General features: G+C 45.7%; 1 protein-coding gene across 1 annotated transcript in view; it reads left to right on the forward strand.

Annotated features, from left to right (window-relative positions):
* LOC144820832 (uncharacterized) overlaps positions 1-20,309 on the forward strand; it is a 933,795-nt gene that overhangs the window by 409,227 nt on the left and 504,259 nt on the right. The window contains exons 10-11 of the mRNA XM_078677961.1: positions 4,255-4,335; positions 8,876-8,962. Of these exons, the coding sequence (XP_078534087.1) occupies positions 4,255-4,335; positions 8,876-8,962 (168 nt within the window). The remainder of the gene's footprint in view (positions 1-4,254; positions 4,336-8,875; positions 8,963-20,309) is intronic.

Below are 20,309 nucleotides of genomic sequence, written 5' to 3' on the forward strand. Positions count from 1 at the left end.
AACGCCATGTCCGCGACTGCGATTTCTATGTTGTACGTCCCATTACTTCCTGATTGCGAGGATTCTGAGAAATGAAGTTTCGGAACGAGAGCCGTAATGTCTTTCGTTTCTCTTAAGTGCTATGTCTTCGATGACCTGCTGAACTATGTGATAAGTCGAATTGAAACCTAAGCTTGTTCAAGATGATTGGTCTGGAATGAAGGATTTATGTGATGATTCAACTGACTGGGTTGCGTTAAAATTTATTTGTATCTATTGTTGGTGTTTGGGAAAACTCGTATGAAAATTAATACAAAGATGTGGACTTAACAGTTGAGGTACTACTCTGTGGTCTAATGGGTATAGTTACCAAAGAGACCCGCGCTGACCGAAGCCAAGGTCACGGGTGGATGACACCAACGGGCAAATGTCTTATTGTTGAGCCAAACATATTGGCGAAGGGTGAGTCCCAATGTATCCACCCAATTAGACCTATAGTCGATATATTTCCGAGATTTCGTTCAAGCCATCTATGGCTGTATTGAATTTAATGATTAGCATCGCTTCGCTGCGAGACAGTTTTTCTTCAATGTCTCCGCCTCTCAGGTCCCTCTCAATTTTAGCAATTACAGTCCATTTTAAATCATTTAAGTTGTGATTGTTAGTCCGCCAATGGTTTACCAGCAGTGCAGAGATAACATTGTTCTTTATTCGTGATTTATGTTGGATGATACGGCATCTGACCTCTTGGTTTGTCTTCCCAATATATAATTTTTTTGCATGGGCATTTTATGCCATAGATCACATATCGTGATTTGCAATTCGAGAACTTTTCATGTTTCCAAAACACCTGTTTGTGTTGGAAAAGTAGTCCTTCTTCTGTACTCGAGCAGCATACACACGATCCACACTTATGGTGCCCTTGTATAGGTGGCAAACCCAAAAGTGAGCAAACTGTTGGATGTTTTTTCTTTATTGCTGCCCGTACTAAATGGTTTGCAACACTTTGATCGTTCAACAGGTCATCGAAGGCATAGCACTTAAGAGAAACGACATTACGGCTCTCGTTACGAAACTTCAATTCCCAAAATCCTTGCAATCAGGAAGTAATGGCACGTACAACGTAGAAATCGCAGTCGCGGACATGGCGTTTCCAGTTTTCCGCAACTAAACACGGCGGAAGACGGCGTGAGCAAACGAATGGTCTCATTGAATGAGCAACGCTGGTAAGAATACAAACGGGCCGAAACATCATAGTGCCTTTAGATATAGGATACTACGAACGACTCCAGCTGATTTATAACGCGATTCCCCTTGCTCTTTATAGGTGAAAACTTCTCCCGCTCAAGTATGCATTCATTTACATACGGTCTTATATTTATCACAACAGACTTCACATTTCAAGAGAAAAAAGCTGTTTGAAAGCGGCGAATGTGAGTACACCTGACTTGGGTTGCTTTTTAGTGTTGTTTCGAGTTCATTTGTATATAGACTAGTCAACTAGTATCTGACATCTAGTTGTGTTGTTCTTCTGTTTGTTTCAGAGCCCACACCTAAAGAAACTGAGCACCTTTGAGGTAGGACTAGGTCCCCCCTTCCTTTACCCACAAGTGATACAGGAGTGGTCTTCTATCAGATTGACTCATGCCTGTTCTATCATTTACAGCTATGTGGTCCTGATGAGACCTCCCTTCAACAAAGGGATTTCGAAACGCGTAGACCTTTTTTCTTACAGCTTTAGGAGTGTTGTTGTAAAACAAAACTGCTTAAAACGAAAATTATTTCCAATGCTGTTTTGTGAAACTATGTTTGTAAATAATTTTTTGTAATAACTGATGTAAATTTATTCTATGTTTTGTATGGACTGTATGTATGGTTGAATAATTGAATTGTATATAAGACTTTTTGTTGTGAGTAAGCGTGGAGTCAAGTAAGCAATGCTTCTAATCATGTGAATTTATTTAAATATGTTTTGACAAAATATCAGATTAAAATAATTGATTTATTCCAGACTGAAAAATTTGTCGAGAGACTTACTGTTCAAATCAGGAGTCGTTGTGGCTAAATCAGGCCCCTGTAGAAATAAGGTGGCAATATTGGTGCTCGTTTTTTGTTTTTTTTGTAAGTGAGGCTTGACCTTATTGCCCGTTAGCACAGACCTAGTTTTGGTTACGTTTACAGTTGTCACAGCACTCACCTCGGGGTTCCTCACTCTTGAGGGGTTGGAGACAGTCCTAGACTCCCTTATAACCCACATGTCCGCTTTCTTGACCAACTGGGCTTGGTGCCTTGGGGGGACGGTTATGATACTGAACTCCTAGCGGACCCAAACATGTACCCTGCTAAGCCTTCCCTTTCAGATAAGGTCACTGCATATCAAGAGGTTCTACAGCGGGTTACCACATTTCACAATGATGAACCTCATGTGCAGCAAAAAGAGTATGGTCTGTTTGTGGAAACCCTCTTCTTCCCCCAACGCTCCCTCCAGTACCCTCCAATGCTAAAGGGTGTCCTTAATCTGACATGGAGATTTTCAAGGAGCCAATCCCCCTCACTGGGTTACTATCAGGGTGGATACCGGGGTAACAAGGGAAAAGTTACAGGTAAGGGTGCAGCCCTAATGGGAGCTACCCCATCAAAGCAGTAACACCCTTTGGTGTATCCCCTGATCACAGAACACTTGTCAGGGAAGATTGGAGGGTTTTCTGCAGCGCTGGTCAGAAATTGCCAAGACCATTGGGTTCTAGATATCATACAAGGGGGATATTGTCTGAAACTTACACCAACACCACCAAGCATCTCCCCTCGCCAACACAAATTGTCCGAAGAACGTATCCATTTCCTTCACGACGGGGTACAGGCCCTTCTGAACAGTGGGGCCATAGAGTTCGTTCCGCCTAAACCCCATGTAAAGGGTGCATACACTCTCTACCTTCTTAGTCCCCCCGCCCCCCAAAAAGGCACCCTCAGGCTCATCCTCGATCTCGGGCCTCTCATCATATACATTCTGTTGGAGCACTTCAAGATGGTGACTCTACAGGACATCATACAACTTTTGCAGAAAGGCGCCTTCATTACTGCCCTGGAGCTGAAGGCGGCCAGCTACACATGCCACGAACATAAAATATTACTTACTATCTAAGCATCTGTTCGAAGCATGTAGTCCTGTAGATTCACGTGAGCCCAACCTCCTCCTTCGTCGCCTTAGGTCTTTGCGGATATCTCTGTTCTTTCGTTAGTTATATTTCTCTGCTTTGCATCATCATATTTTTCCTATTTTCATTGTGCTCCATTTCCAAACCTTGCCCTATGTGTGAGGAAAAACAATCTGATAGTGGAGCAGGTGCTCATGCACCATACCACTAATAGATGCTGTCAATAGGTCCCGGGACTCTGAAATACATACCTTGAAGAAAAACAACACGAGATGGCAGAAGTATGCACAGCATGTGGTTCTACAGCACTACATGCCACGAACAGATGTTTATAGGGTAAGTAACATTTTCCTTACAACTAAATTAGGACTCTTAAGTGTCGAGAGCACTGGATTTAAACAAATGCTTTACATTTGGCAGGAAAACATAAAGACGTTTTAGTTCTTTAGATTCAGTAGCATAAGTTGCATAATTTGCAAAAGACTAATGATCAAAACCTGTTCTTCCGTCATCTTTTAAAAAGCGGCGCATACTTTTCTTACATGTAATATATTACGAAATGGCAGTGTACTGTTTGCTTTCTTTGCATTTGCCTGTATTCACTCTTCTGTGTTCATTTAAATTGTCATTGTTCTTTCTCGTTTTATTGTAATTCTCTCTCCTATTCCTCTATTGCTTTTTTTTCCAAAAGGTTGCTATCTTTTCCCCTACTCATAATTCCTCTATAGCTGGCTTTGTTAAAGAACCTGACTCCCATTTCTCGATTCTGGACTTTTTCAGGTACTCCTTTTGTAAACCAATCTTTTTAATTGACCTGTTTGTAAAATGTCCCCTGGATACTTTTAATATGGATCTACTGCTTAGCAATAGCTGACATCTTGATTCCTCCATAAAAAGAGGTCGGAAGCCATGGTCTGTGGGTCTCCATATACTAATCAGATACCGGAGTTACATCCATAGCGCACTTGCACACTGTGTGGTAGAGGATTTTAGCAGACCTGGGACTTTGAAGCTTATTGTGTTCATTAATATCTAAACATCCTGCCTTGTGCTTCCCTTTTTGCTAATCCCTTATTCAAATGCAGAAATATAACTAATTCGGAACATATTATTGTCACAGGTGCCTCTTCCATGGACCGTTCACATCCCTGTTGAACAGAGTGAATGCTTGGGCCAACAAATTAGGCTTCAGGAGGACATGGTGAGTGACCATAAAGCTGGGCTCCAAAAATAAGTAAAGTGACTGAATGTGCAACACTCGGAGCAAAGGCTGCTGTCTCTCTCGTGTGCAGTGCTGATAGATAGGGGGTAGTGTAGGAAGCTGGCTCAGTATATAATATACCAAAATGAGGTATAGTGCGCACAGAGTCCAGTGGAACCTCAAAGGTAGGCAGAGGTAAACGTAGATAGCACCTTACTCTCTATTTGTGGTAGTGTGGGCGAGTAGTAAGGCTTTATCAGAGGGTAATGTTAAGCATTTGTTGTACACACTCAATCAGAAAATGATGTCACACACTCAAAGACTGAACTCAGAACAATTTGATTTGTATAAAAATTTTATTTAGTTATATTTATTTCCTAGAGCCAAGCAAGCCCTGCACAGGTATTTGATCATTTTCAAGGCTAGTTGAACAATACAAGCAAGCTGAAGGAAAATGACTTTGTTACAGGTTTGTAAATGTTTTCAATACAGTGGAAATTACTGGTAGATTATTTTGAATTACTTTCTGGATTACTTTTTCTACTCAGTGTGGTACTCCTAGATATCACACTGGAACATGTCCTAGACAAAGGGTAAGTAAGCACTTTTTAGTTCGTTTTTTTAAACTTTATCATTTTCAAATGAGAAAATAAAATAAAACAGTTCCAGCAATATATCATTGATGCAGGGATCAGTTAAACATGACAAATGAACAATCATGTGGAAGAGTGAGAGCAGCACATATCATACAATAAAAGCATAATAATAGTACGATTCCTGGTTATGTTCAATTAGCGTTACAAATCGCGCATCCCCTGTACCCATAAAAGTGCATTCCAGAGTAGTGAACTACACATAAAAACTGAAAGCCGTATCCGCATAATAGAGCGTCGATCAGCTTGTAACATCTGAGCATTAAATGGCCCTGGAAGACACCTCAAGTGGGATTGAAGCAAGGGGAATAGTACGGGCACCACCAACACATCCGTGTTTATAAGACTACCCAACCCCCTCCGGGACAATGGAGCACATTGACTGAGATTGTTGTTCCTCAGTAATCCTAGCAATGTATGAACGATATGGGCCCCAAATGTCAACCGGACGTGATGCAGGTGGGATCTGTGTAGAACATTCTACGCAATTAACATTGCAGAAAGCCATGCTTCTAAGCCAAGATCGCGAACTTGGAGCGCGTCTAGAGCACCAAAGCAACGCAACTTCGCACTTCGCTAACAGAAATCCGAAGGCAGCTAATTTGCGGACCGGGCGAGAAAATTAGCGACATAGCCCAGAAGGGCAATCTCTGGGGTGGGAGTTAATACAATGCCCAGTATATCGCCAAAAATGTGATGCACCTGGACCCAGAAATCATGCAAAAGAGGGCATGCCAAGCGAGGTGGAAAAAATCAGCCTGTGGAGTCCTGCACTTAGGACAGCAATGAGGTCTGCAATGATCAATCTTATGGGAAAGGGCAGGAGTATGATACAGTCGTCTCAAAAACTTGAAGTGGATGAGTTTGTGTCTGCTATTGATGGGCACATCTTTCGTAGCCCCACAGCACCACGCGCATTGCTCGTCTGTCATTGGGTAGCCCAGATCCAATTCCCACGCAGTGCGTACCTTGGAATTCGAAGAAGGAAGCAAGTCCAAACACAATTTGTACAGCTTAGAGACCATATGTGCCCCAGACCGGTTCTGTATGATAACGTGAGAGGTGCAATATCATTCGGAAGAATCGGAAATGAGGGGAACTCGGCGCGTAGCAAGGACCGGAGTCTAGTCAAAATGAAAGAGTCCATAAAGGAATGGTTGACAAATCGTTGGTCTTCAGTTATGGAGAAGACATGCCCCTCTGGGAACAGGTCGCCTATCGTGTGGAGATGATATTTGGACAGTGTGCGTTGGACCACGGGTTCGCCGGTAATGGGAAGCCAGTGGGCATTGGGCAAGGGAAGGGCGGGGGAATAATCTGTCCACTTGGAGCAGCCTGCGCAGCTTTTCGCAAGCCCAGCAGGTGGACGAAACTGTTTGTATATCTTGCGGGTAGCGAGGAATACCCCTGGGGAGAACAGCGTTAAGCGGAACAGGCAACACCAGGTCGGCCTCCGGCTTCAAATATAAAATCCTGGCATCCGGGTGGAACCAGGAATAGGCATAGGAACATTGTGCAACCAAAAAATAAAGAAAAAATTCGGGAACCCCAAAGCCACCCCTCTCATAAGGGAGGGTCAAGACACACCAAGACAGACGTGGAGTCTTGTCACCCCAAACTAAACGCAACAGTAAGGAACGAAGTTGCAAAAAAAAAAATCTTGGTAAGTGGAATTGGGATATTATTGAAAAGATATTAAAAGCGAGGTAGAACAAACATTTTTATTATAGCAATCCGGCCGGCCATAGATAAAGGAAGGCGAATCCATCGTTCGAGATGGTCTTCCAGGAAGTCAAGAGCGCGGCCGTAGTTCAGCCTAATTATGGAAACCGTATTGAGATGTATATGGATCCCCAAATATCTTACCGAGTCGATATTCCACTCCAGAGGGAAGGTGCAGTTCCATGGCAGAGTGGAGGGGGTGAGTGGAAAGAGGACGGATTTGTGCCAGTTAATGCAGAGGCCCGAGTACCCTCCAAAACGGGTTAATTCCAACACTAAAGGCTCTAGATTAGTCTGAGGCGTTCCGAGATACAAAATTATGTTATTGGCGTATAAAGAAAGAAGAAGAGGCCCAGTGCGAAACTGGAGTCCCCCGGTGGAGGTGATTCTCTTGAAAATGGTGGACCAAAGGGTCCATTGCCAGGATGAACAACAACGGGGAGAGGGGACATCCCTGCCGCGTGCCGCGCGACAACGAGAACTTCTCAGAGATGGTACCATTCAAACGGAGCCGGTCCGTAGGCGCGGTGTATAATAAAGAACCGTAGATACAAACATCTCAGGCATGCCCATACGCCTCATAATCGATAAAAAAAGGACCATTCTAACGCATCAAACGCTTTCTCAGCGTCCAAAAACACAGCAGCGGCCGGAATGGAGGGATCAATCTTATGCAAAACAGAGAACAATGTCCTCAAATTTAAAGAGGTGGCTCGATGTGGGACAAACCCCGACTGTGCCGGCGAGATAATGGATTCCATCAAAAGCGAAAGTTGGATGGCCAGAACCATAGCAAGTATCTTATAGTCTAAGTTCAATAATGAAAGGGGTCTGTATGAGCCACACACGGAAGGGTCACGGCCAGGTTTAGGGAGAAGAACAATAACCGCCTCACGGAGAGTCGGTGGTAGTATGCCAGACTCTACCTCCTCAGCGTACACCTCCACCAATCTCGGAACCAGCTCCTTTTTGTACGCTTTATAAAAATCAGCAGAGAAGCTATCAAGGCCCGGTGCAGAAGAGCCTTTCAATGCATCGATGGCTTCGATGATGCTATCCGGAGTGATAGGTGCGGCAAGAAAGTCCTGCATGTGTTTTTCGAGATAGACCATGGCGATCTCATTCAAATAAGGACCGGGATCCTTCCGGGCTCCCGAAAGTGTAGAAGTGTAGAGAGTCTTGTAATATGACAAAAAGGTGTCACAAACGTCGAGGGTGGAGTAATGTCTTGTACCCTGCGAGTCAACTATTTCCGAGATGTATGATGTCTGGTGAGGAGGGCGAAGTAGCTGCGCCAATAATTTGCCAGGCCTCACCATACTGGCGGGCCGTGTGCTGTTTGCACAGGAACCGCAGTTCCTGTTCTGCAGCATCCCGACACTCCATTAGTAATTCCAAACGTTTGGCTTCACCAGCCTCTGTCGAGTTTGCCACCAGATCTAGCACTATATACTCTTAATGGCATTACTGCACTTACAATGTCTAAGAATTGACTTAGACACTGTAGAGGTACAGGGCTCATGCACCTGTACCCTCACCACTGCTATAGTGCACCCAGCTAGAGGGGTGGCTGACCTCTGCCAGAGCAGTGGGTTGTAGGCATGGCACACAATTGTGCCATGTCTACTCTTCACTTCTGTGCAAAAACACGCAGCCTGCAAAGGCACTGTGAATATGTAAAGGTGCAGGGCCTCTAAGGGTGGCACAATAAGTGATGCAGCCCTTAGAGGCTTTCCCTGGCCCCAGTGCCCTTGGTACCTGTGGTACCATTTACAAGGGACTGACCTGTGGCTAAAGAGTGGCAATTGGATTTTGTTTTCAATGCAGTTTAGGGAAAGAACATAGGCCATGGTTACCTGTTTGGCAGGAACTGAGGCATACTCATTCACAGCACATCAGCAGTATAGCAAAAAGTGGGGGCAACCATGCAAAAAGAGGGCATTGTCTTACAGGTAGTCTGACATAGCCTGTTAAATGTTAGATTTGTGCACCTCTGTACAGTTATTTGCTATCTCTGGTGGTGGTGCCCTAGGCAGCTTGTTATAAAATCAGCCCTGAACATCCATGTAATTGAGCTGAAGTGATAGACTGTGCGATGATTACTGCTGGAACTGCAGCTTTTTTGTCACTGAGGTGCTGAGACGTGTGTCATTTTGTTTATTCAGGAGCCACTGGAGGATCCTGCAGTTAATACATCTGAAGAACAGCAGCAATGCTTAGAAGAAGATCATGCAGCACATATTGTTGAAACCGTAAGTTAAAATAATAAAAGTGGGCATATTGTAAATGTTTCTAATTAAGGAACCAGTAGGCAAAGGTGAGTGAGAGACCGCTTAGCAGTGTGCGCAGCAGTGCTGTGAATACGGTCTGCAATGACACTGGTGAGTTTTTGATTCGATTGAAAATGGGCTGTTTGCGCCCTCCTTGGTGTTTGAGCAACTGCTTGCATTGGATGAGCATGCATTGCTTGTGCTTGAAGAACAGAATCAGAGTTTAGAAGATCGGTAAGAGTTTCAGTAGACTGTGAGTGAAAATAATGAAGCAAGCACGGTATGAAGGATTTGAGGCTGGCTGCAACAACGGGTTGGGCAGGGCTGATTCTGCACTGTAATTTACCTCACCGCGTTGATTAGAAGGGTTTGTTTGCAGAGTTTTGAACCTGAGTTGCAGTGATTTTGGTCAGATTGAACAGAGTGCAATACAGAGATCAGAATTAAAGTTCTCTTTAGTGGATTAAGTTGGAGGCGAGAGGTAGTACTATGGAGAATCATTCAGCTGTCCTTCCCCGTGCAAAACTTTACATCAAAAGCAAATTTACCACATTTGTGGATTTTAAAAAGTATAGAGGAGGACAGATTAACAAACATATGTCTTTAAACAGACAGTAGCTCTTATAATCAATCAATTAGGGATTTGTAAACCGTGCTACTCACCCGTCAGGGTCTCATGGCACTCTATTGTGATAAAAAAGCAGGCATTTTGAGAAGAGTACAGCACATTAACAGAGTAGCCAAGATGTTAAGCACAATATTACACAGCAGCAGAATTATGAACCCCATAAGAAGGAATATTTTCAGCCTTGGTGGTAGTCTGAGATTTGTTTCTTGGTGACTGGTGAGGAAGGCTTGGGCCAGACTTTGAGTCACTATGTTCTATGAATGGTGCTTGTAGGATCCAACTGGGGTTTCCAACATATATTGAAACAACCACATAAATCTAATCTTCATAATCTGTATTCTTGGAGTGAGGCACCAACCTTTTCTACTCTTTTGTGGCTTCCAATGTGGGTAAAACCCCAATTGTGTTCCGTAAGTGCTTACCCCTTCTCTAAGCCACTAGAAGATGGAGCATTTTATCATTTAGATTTTCACCTCTTGAATGAATTTTAAATCTTAGCCCGACAGCAGCAAACTGAAGTAGCAAAGGGGAATTGTGTATATAGGTGGCACTTAACCACAGGCAGATTACACCCTCACGGAGTCCCCAATGTAAAGATTTAGATGTAAGCAGTAGTTTAAATAAGTGAGGAAAAAATGAGAACCCGTTGGAAATAAAAGCCTTTTCTGAGTTCCTCACACACAGTTTAACTTCATGTTTAAATCGCAGATTTCTGGGAACAGAAACATTTTACAAAAGTCCAGAGGTCAAAACAATCAAAGTCTGCCTATCTGAAAACAGATTCCTGTGGATCAGGACTGTGGGCACCTAATGGAATTGAGAACAAACAAACATTTGAAGTGCTGGCAGTCTGCCCTGCTGGAACCTGTTGGCATTAAAGTGGCAGAGCAGATGGTCCATTTCTGTAAAACAAGACTGCAGGTGCTATGAGTTTAAGGAGAAGGGGTAGAATATGCAATGCTGAAAATAATTGTAGTTAGCTATTCTTGAGACTGCACTCAGAGTACAGTTTTGTTACAGGCACCTTCGACATGAATAACCCATTATTACAAAGAACAGTAAGAATATTAAAGAGAACATAAAATGTGATTAAAGAGGAACTAGTGAAGGGGGTGTGGCCAAGATGACGACGGGAGCAGTGGCTTCACTTAGAGCTCTGGCCGGTCTTGTAAAGAATCCTGCAGCATCCTTTCCTAGCCGGTACCCCGAGGCTTCTTTAGGGGCTGCACCGCCCTGAAGGTCCCTGTAAAACCCAGACCCTCAGGAAAACCCCGGATTTCAGCTATTAGTGTGGCCATAGCACACAAATCCAACCAGAGGGGGAAAAATTGGCAGCGTCCATTAACGCTAGCCAGGACCCGTGGTCCTGGTGGCGGTGAAGGAGGGATCCCCTTGGCCCAGTGACCTCCTCCCAAGGTGGGTTGCGGCACCCCTCCCCCAGTCTCGGGGGAGGGGTGTGTCTGGGGACCCTTGGGCCCAGAAGCGCAGAGGTATTCAGTGGGTGATCGGGTTGCGGCACCCATGGCCATAACGTAGCGGACGGCTGGAGAAGGTACGCTGCCAGCGAAGACTCCATGCAGGAGAGGGGCCCGACATCTGAGCGCCCTCCCCAGAGGTACTAAAGACAGAGGGTGGCCCTGTACATCAGCGGCCTATAGCATTTTGACGGGAATCCTGCCCCTCCCGCCCGTCCTCATGGCTCATAAATCCAGCGGTGGGGCCACTACATGCTGGAACCATCTAGAAGGGGACCTGTGAACACTTCGGTGAGAGTTGAGGCCCTGAGGGGACCCCAAGACATTGATACCTATCATAGCCTAAACTGAATATGTGGGCCTCGTGGTGGGGGCCAACTACCCAGCTGGTGTCCTGGCCTGGTCACTGTTTGGACCTGGATGCGTCAACTGCTGGTACTGAAGGAGGCTGTGGTCCGTGGCCACAAGTGATATGCCCCGCTGCATTGGCTTTGATTTGGTAAGCGGAGAAGCTGCAGGCGGAAGTGCCTTGGTACATTTGCCCCTCTTGGTCCCTTGGACAGCAAGACTGGCCCACAATTGGCGTCAATGCCCGGGCACTTTGGAAGTGATGTGGAGTTCTACTACCGGCTGCCGAGAGTGTGGTTGCATACGTGGCCCGCTGTGCTCACACTGCAGAGGTGCACGGGAGAGTGATTTAGCTGGTACTGGGCCCCACCTGCAAGAGATGATTGTGAAACCTAAACGTCCATAGACCTGGGCGTGCTCCAAACTGATCACCAAAAATTGGTGGCATGGGTGGATGATCCGCTCTAACCTCAATGCGGCCCACAGTGCAGGAGCTACATTATCACGTACCGGAAATGTGGATGAACATCACCGCTTTGCAGCGGAATGTGGAGGAAGTTGAGGGCCATTCATGGTGGAACAACGTCCGCTTTTTGGGCTTCCCAGAGCCAGCATGGAGCTCTTCCTTGAGCAATGATTGGATCCATAGGTTTGGCCAGCAGGGTGCCCCAGTTCTTTTCTATCGAGCGGGCACACCACATACCGGGCCGGCCCCACCGCAACCTGTGATAGCGCAGCTCTTGAACTTTAGAGACCGAGATTTGATCTTTCAGTTTTTCAGGTCTAAGGGCCCAAGGCAATTCGAGTGCACTACCATCACTGCCTATTCAGACTTCACCATGGAGGTGCAGCGTCGTCGTAACACCTACGCCTCGGTTAAACGGCTACTCCGGAACCTCGACTGAAATACACACTCCTCTTCCCAGTTAGACTTAAGGCCATCAACAGTGAGTATACCTGATTCTTCTCATCCCTGAGGATGCCTGGACATGTTTAGATGTGAAGGGGATGGCGACGCCACCACTAGAGACCCCACAATTTGAGAGATGGCTGAGCCCGAGATCAAACCGTCGTCGTTCCAAGAGGCAGCAGATTTGCCTCAACACCAATGCTCTTCTCCTCGATGGGACTTAGGGCGAGGCTTTGACTTCTATTCGGGAGTCCCTGCAGTTCTGGACATTGCTTCCTGTATCCCCTGTGGGTAGGGTGGCGATTTCCATGATGCTTATTCTTCCTCGCTTGTTGTATTTTTTTTCGGCATTGCCTATTATGCTACCTGCCTGCTTTTCGGAGAAGTCAACAAGCTCCTTATGGAGCTGATCTGGGGTAAGGATATGCGCCGGGTGGCGCTATCACAGCTGTATAGGCCCATGCAGGAGGGGAAATGGGGGCGCCTAACTATGAGCTCTACTATGTAGCGGCTCAGTGGCAGAAGCGGATACGCTGGCTGGGAAAGACCCCCTCCTTGGCGCCTGTGGCAGTATATAGATTGTTGGACGGGACGCCTATTTACACCTGGCTCTCGTTGTCGGGCATTTGCCCCTCCACTCATTGCGGTCGATGCAGGTCGCAAGTTACTGCTGGCTGCGGAACGCCAGGTAAGCCCCGCCAGCATATTACCATTGATCCCCTATGCCTCTCCTTTCAGGAACTTCGAAATACCTGTTGCATTACCACAGGACATTTTCTGACATAAATCAATACAGTGCAGTTGCATCACATTGGGAGCAGGGCTGTGAGCCCAAGCGATTGTGGGGGTAACTTTCACATTAGTCGACACAGCACTCCTGGTCACACCGTAATCCGCCCTGTTGGGAAAACATACATGGCCTAAAAGTGACAAATATCTACATAGGTTTGTGGACTTGGTGTACGTCTTATTCAAACATCAGATTGCAATGTCCTGGAAATCACATCCACCCCCGCAAAAACCCGTGAGAAAGATGCACTGGCGCCGCAAATGAGTCTGGCTTGGCAAATGTGCATTGGGCTTTTTAATGATATATATTCATTGCAAACATATGGAATATGTCGAAATATGAATTAAGGGAGGGGCCCAGCAGCCTAAGCACACCAGCCCTTGCACTAAAATGTGCTCCATTCCTGTCAGTTTTGCACATGTGATAAGGCAAAATGGTGCTGCTTGTAGTGTATTTCTTTATAAAGTTTTAAGTCTGCTAAAGGATAAAGTGGGGTGATCATGCTTTATGCTGTGGTGGCAAAGCGCGGATGACATTTGAATATATCAGTGAATGAGGACATCTTACAGAAAGCCCCTATGTGTGTATGCATATTCATATGTGTAGTAAAGTGCCCCTTTTTGTATCCCCCCCACACACATACTTTGCCCGACATCCGATGCAACCTGACTTGATGTGCCCTGGGTCCCTGCCAATCACCTTCCCAGGGCCTGTGTTCTTTCCCTTGACTGTATTGTTGTATCCACAATTGGCACATCCCTGGCCACAGGCAAGTCCCTTGTAAAAGGTAACAAGGACACTGTGACCAGTGAAGGCCTCTAAGGGCTGCAGCACCTGTTGTGCCTCCCTTAGAGGCCCTGCACCTTAACAAACACACACTGCCATTGCAGGATGTGTGTTTTGGTGCAGAGAAAATTGAAGAGTTGACATGGCACACATCCCTGTGTGCCATGCCTGCAATCCACTGCCTAAGCCCTAGGTAAGTCACCCCTCTAGCAGGGTGCACCAGCCCTAAGGTAAGGGTACATATGCATGAGCCCTGTAACTCTACAGTATCTAAGTCCATTCTTAGACATTGTAAGTGTAGTAAATCCATAACTAGTATATGGCCACTGCTCCATAATGGCTTTACTAAAAACTGAGAAGTTTGGTAGCAAACGTCTCGGCTCATTAAACCCACACAGATGCCAGTGTGGGGTTTAATGTAAAATGCACTCAGAGGGCATCTTAGAGATGTCCCCTGAAAATCGACCAGCCCTGGTGTGGTTCCTAAATGGCTGCCCGCCATTTGCCACTACCATACAAGTTTCTGGACCCCTGGATAGAGAGCCTCTGCTCTCTGGCTCCAGACATAAAGCTCATCTTGGGCAGAGGAGACATGCCACCTCCCCCAGGATGGGCTGGGTTCTCGAAAGTGGAAGCTTCAAAGCCCTGCCGCCTTTGTACGCGGTCCCTGCCTTTTTCTGCCCCCCACTGGTCTGTGGCCCCCACTTTGGGCAGGAGAATCAGCGGGAAATCCAAGCTAGGAAAAGAGTTGTGCACACCTTTGCTAATCCCACCCCTTGGGGGGGGAAGGCGCAGTGAAGCACAGTGAAGCACACATCGCCATCCCCTCCATCTTGAAAATGAGGGGACTCAGCCAAATAGGAAGAGGCGCCTGCCTCCTGCCACTGGAGGGTGGCATAATAGGGGGTGTACCCACCCCAAGGAAGGGACCTATTAGTCCCGACCTGCACACCCCTTGCACACTCTAACGCCCCTTAATCTAATATTTAGGGGCGACACTGAACCTTTCATCCTCAGATTCGAGGAAGAAAGAAAGACTGAAGAGCTGTGCTAACCCAGGAAGGGAAAGAGGACACCAACTGCCTTGGCGCCAGCCCTACTGGCCTTTCCTTTCTACGCCCTGCCTACAGCATGAACCCTGGTGAGTCCAGCAACCCCCAGAGCCCGGAGGACCATTCCTGTGACCTTCCTACAGACTGTCTCATGTGAGCACCAGATTTGCTCAACCAAATCTCACCTCCAGAATCCGTATTCCGGTGACTCCGCGATTCTGCACCCGATGCCCATGGCCCGAGTGAAAGTGGCCCAACACCCGAAGAAGGTCTCCCCAGTGATCCTGACCTGAAATCTAGTGAGCCTCGACCTCAATCAAGCCGGTGACTACATCCTCAGCCTGAAGGTACCCCTCCAACCGTAGCTGGAGAGAAACCCTGATGCCAGAAGACACCCCTGCACCTGACACCCCAAGGCCTTGGGTGGCCCAACCAAAGGAGTCCAGGCATCCACCAAGATCCCAGCTTACCTCTCCAGCTGGTGGTCGCCTTCAGGACGTCTCCCTGCCCGAGCATGCAGCCTCTTTGCTAAACCAAAGCTCTCCATTGTAAGGCACAGGTTCCCCGTTTTGCACCCTGCCGTCCCAGTGCCACTGGTGGTGCAGCTCCTGTGCTGGTCATTGGCCCCTGCAGTGCAGACCTTAACTCCAGGAGCTCTGCTCCCACACCCGAGTTGCCTTCTCATCAGCAGTCCCTAACCGAAGGGCCCCTTAGCCCCCCTGGCTAACATTGGGCCCCTTCACTTTGCACCCAGCCGCCCCAGTGCCACTGGTCGTGCAACTTGAGTGCCCATCTAGGAGAACCTTGATCCTAAACCCCAAAATTCACCCTCGTAAATCATATACTTACTTGAGAAAATGCTAACACTTTTCCCCCTAGGAACCTATGTAAAGAGATCTTGGGCCTAAAAAATGTCAATGGTGAGCTGTGTTGTATGAAGAAAAAAGTTATTCTATTGGAAAGTATAAAAAGTCATACCTAACTTGGAAATTTAGAGATACTAAGGTGTGGTATCTGTGCATACCACCCAGTACACAAATTAATCCAAAAGTAACAAAAAGTAATTACTGTGTAATTTGAACTGTTTACAATGCATTTACAAACCTGTAACAATTGCAATTTTAAGCACAACTGCATTCCCTTGAACAGTCTTGTATTTTGAAAGTATATGTTACTTACCTGTGCCAAGTCCTGCTTGGTTCTAAAATAAAACAGAAGTCTGAGCATGGTCTGAGCTGCCTCTATTAAAAGAGTACCCGCAATTCCCCCATCACAATACCTGGAACATAGCACACGCAAACACCTCAAAGTCACACACATATCCACTACAGGGCACCCAACTGGGACAAGGTGGGTTTTGCAGCAGCTCTACTTATAGTTTGCCCTAGCATGGAATAAGGGTAGGATTGGAATGTCTTGACTATAGAGATGCACCAGCTCTGAATAGTGCTTAATACATAGGTTTCCTTGAGATTTACTACCTATATAATGTATTACTATGATTGTAATGTTAAAAGTGTTTAATATTATTTCTGAATCCATATCACAAAAAGAAAAACATAATTAAAAAAAAACAAAGTGAATTCAACAACTCTTTTTATAATTACTTGCTACTACTGTCTTCCAGGTTTATCACACTATACATAAGTTTTCTCAATGCATGTGATCTTTCCAGTTCTAATTTATTTCCTGCAAATTTCTAGGCAACAGATGGAGCATTTCATGTGTTTGCTCTCTGTTGCATCTCATTTATAGAACACAACTGTAGACAGTATTCCTTTTCACCCTTTTTAGGTCTCGGCTGTCGAAAGCAGCGCATATGCTGCTCTCGGCATTCGAGAGCTTGTTGGAATCAATTTAGATGCCTAAGCTCTTGGAGGCAGAGTTGAAGCCCCGCCCATCTTTCTAATTAGTTGTCGTCATGTTGCATGCAAAACGTATGCTTCTCATAATAAAGGAGGCTTCTTAGTCCCTCCTTGTTCCTCTCTTGTCACCTTTTGGCCACGCCCACTGGGATTTGATCTTTTACCAGCGGCATGACACACTCTCCATTATGTCCCCACACACTTTTTTCTTCTCACTTGGCTTGGCCTGCTTCAACTGCAGAAGTGCGCTCGAGGCTGCCGGGAGCCTCTGCCGACCTGCCGCCCTCCGGCGTCATGACAGACGCCACGGCTGGTAGGATGTTTGCAGAGAGTTCATTGTACGTTTTCCCCCCTACGGAGGCTATTTTTGGCAATTGTGGCAAGACAACTCTGTTTCAGTACTGGACGGGTGGAAGGCAAGGTTGTGTGTGGTAGGTGTTGCGCTGCTTTTAAATCGTGGAGTTTGGAGCTTAAACTCTGCGCATACTGCACTTTTTTAATAGCTCGAATCTACTGCAAAGTAATCTGGCGCAGCATGGAAGGTACCTACGGCCATGTAGATAGTAGTGATTATCTTTTGTTGTGCACTTAACTTTATCCAGATTTAGGGGCTCATTTACAAGCCTCTTGCGCTGCCGGTGCGCCACTTTTTAAAATGTGAAAAAGTGCCACACCTTCGGCGCAAGGGGCTTGTAAATAAGCCCCTTAATTTTTTTAAAGATATTTAGTGGAACTGTCTTCTTCCCTGTTACTACCATGCATTTCTGGTTCTTGTATTTCTTGAATGTGATTTGAGTTTTAAGCCTATGTAACTCGGTTTGCAGTGTACATTAATTACCTCAATAACATAAACAATAATACCTTCTGTGCTTTTTAAATTCACAGTTGCATTTTTTCAAAGCATTATTCAAATAGGTGTCCACGTTTCTCATTTTGCCAACTTCGAAAGGATGAAAGACCGAATTGGCCATACGCGATTCCAATAAGTGGTATGCAGGTCACAGCCAGTGCTTAATTTCTAAAAAATGAAGTGCCGGGGCTGAAAATGCTGCCATGGAGGCTACAGCCCACTTCTACCTCCGGTGTGCCCAACTTTCAACACCCGCACTGCCTCAGTCTCTATCCTGTAACCATGCTGTGCTGTCTGTCCCATAAGACATGCATTTTACTTCTTTACCTACACCGACAGATGAGTGAGAAAACAAAATAAACGCCAAGTGAAAATGCATTTTTTTAACCTATTAATCAGTGCGGTCTGACTGGGTTTGTTGCAGGTCAGGAGGCTGCTTGAGCACAGCAGGTCATGTCACTGCTAGTGCTGCCTGTAATTAGTTTGGTCCAGTTATGACGACGGCATAGGCATCCACTGCTCAGCTTGCTGTGACCCTGCCTGCTACAGCAAAATCATTGTCCCCAACTGTAATGCTGCAATGCCTGTGAGACATGAGTATGGCTGTTGCACCTACTGGGCTCAAGCACAGTCAGCAATTAGCATGCTTGAAGGCAGCGCATGAAAACTGCAGGTGGGCCACAGCCACATCAAGCACATTGAAGATAGTAGCAATGCAGGGCTGCAGGCCCCCACTACAATTATCCAATGGGAGGCTTAGGCCCAGGCATTGGCATGGTGCAGCAGACTCGTAGAACAGAATGCAAGCCATTCGTTAGTGATGACTTCTTGGATTCATGACAGGCTTTACAACATCATCACTAAAGTGATGATACGCAATCATGCCTGCCTGAACAGATGTATGCCTCCCTATGAAAACATACCAGCCCGTCACCATGCAAGGTATGTGGTTCTTTTTATTTTAAATTGGGCAATTAATATTGAGACCACCACCTGCTGGATCAGAAATCATAGCCCTGGCCCTGTGAAAGAAGTGCCGGTGCTGAGCACCTGAAAGCACCTGCTCAAATTAAGCACTGGTCACAGCAGACGTCAGCTGCTAGTGTTTAATTCACTGAATGTTAATGCCGGAGTTTGCTGTGGGCCTGCCAATTTAGATCGGCTATTCATTTGTAGAAGTGTTTTTAATCGAGGATGCACACCTGGATGCAGGAGCCGCCAGCTCTTGATGCGCGAAGCACTATTTGTTTTCTGGGACTGTTTGTGCTTTATGAGGCAGATTGCATTTGTTCTGCATGCGTATCTTTATTTTTAGTGGTGTAAAGAACAAGCAAGTCAGTTTGTTGGCACTATATATATCAGCAAAAATAAACAATGATGCTTTCGTGAACTGGAAGTAGGGCCAAAATATTTCTACTGAGTTGCCATCTATAGGAGGAACCTTTTGTCCACCACACCAATTCGTGCCATTTGTAAAGTAGCTTTCTTTGTGACTTTGAATGGTACTACATTGTACATATTGTTGTCATCATTTGGTGCAACTTAGTGTTGCAACCTTTGCACAAACTGATGGTACAATTTTGCTGTTTTCATCAATTGACGCAATCCCTCAGACCCAACTGTTGACAGTTAACTTAAAAGGGAGTGGCCTTTTGTGGTGTTCGTAACGCTTTCTCTTTACCCCGGTGCCCCACGTCATTGCAAAATAATGTAATCTGGTAAAAATCTGACAGTATGGGTCAGGCGCTGCTTCCAGTCACAGTGCAGCTGTGCCATAATCGTCATCACGTATGGCCAATAATGCAGCCAGGCCACAGAGGAAAGACGCAGTGCACTTGGGTAATGTGTGCATTTTATTTATTGGCAAGGCGCGCATATGCAGAAAGAGCCTTTCTACATAGGTGTGCGGCGTCAGAAGGCAAGATAACTTTACTGCCGAGATCTCAGCCTCCTGTACTAATGCCAAATAGCGACTTGTGGTTTTTGAGTTATAAAGGGTGCCGATAATACACATTCGCTTTATGGAAGGATGGCGCTCCTCCTGCCTCTCCCTTTCATTCTTTCACTCACCATGTTTTTCTGTGCTTGTCTCTCTACCTGTGCTATTTCTGTCTCGGTCGCCTTTTTTGTCTGTATCTATCAATGTCTTTATCACTTAAATCTTCTGACCAACCGCTGTTATGGTGTTTGTATTATTGTGTATCAGAAAGGTTATATTTTGTAGCATATTGTAGTCGCATGCATATATAGTGCTTACTATGTCTAACATGCCATTGAGACACTTTATGCAGGGCAGCACAGCCCACTTTACACTGGGCAGCACAGCACAGTGTAAAGTGGTTCAACATGACTTTATACCTGAACCGAGGTTAGAGGTTCCTTTTCAGAGTTGGTTGTTGGTTATTAGGATGAGTCTTGTGTACTTAAGGAAACCATTCCCTACATTCACTCAAATTTCTATGCGGTAAATTACATTAATAGGATTTGGTTGTAATCTTTAGTGAGAGGGGATAGTGTGAATTCATGCAAATGGTTGCCGATATTAATAGATGTTCTACAGTGAGAATAGATAGTGTTAAGTTGCAGTGGTATCACTCTTAAAGCAGAGGTTTTGATCTTTGAAAT

Source organism: Lissotriton helveticus, chromosome 1_1 (genome assembly GCF_964261635.1).
Source record: "Lissotriton helveticus chromosome 1_1, aLisHel1.1, whole genome shotgun sequence".
Classification (NCBI taxonomy): domain Eukaryota; kingdom Metazoa; phylum Chordata; class Amphibia; order Caudata; family Salamandridae; genus Lissotriton; species Lissotriton helveticus.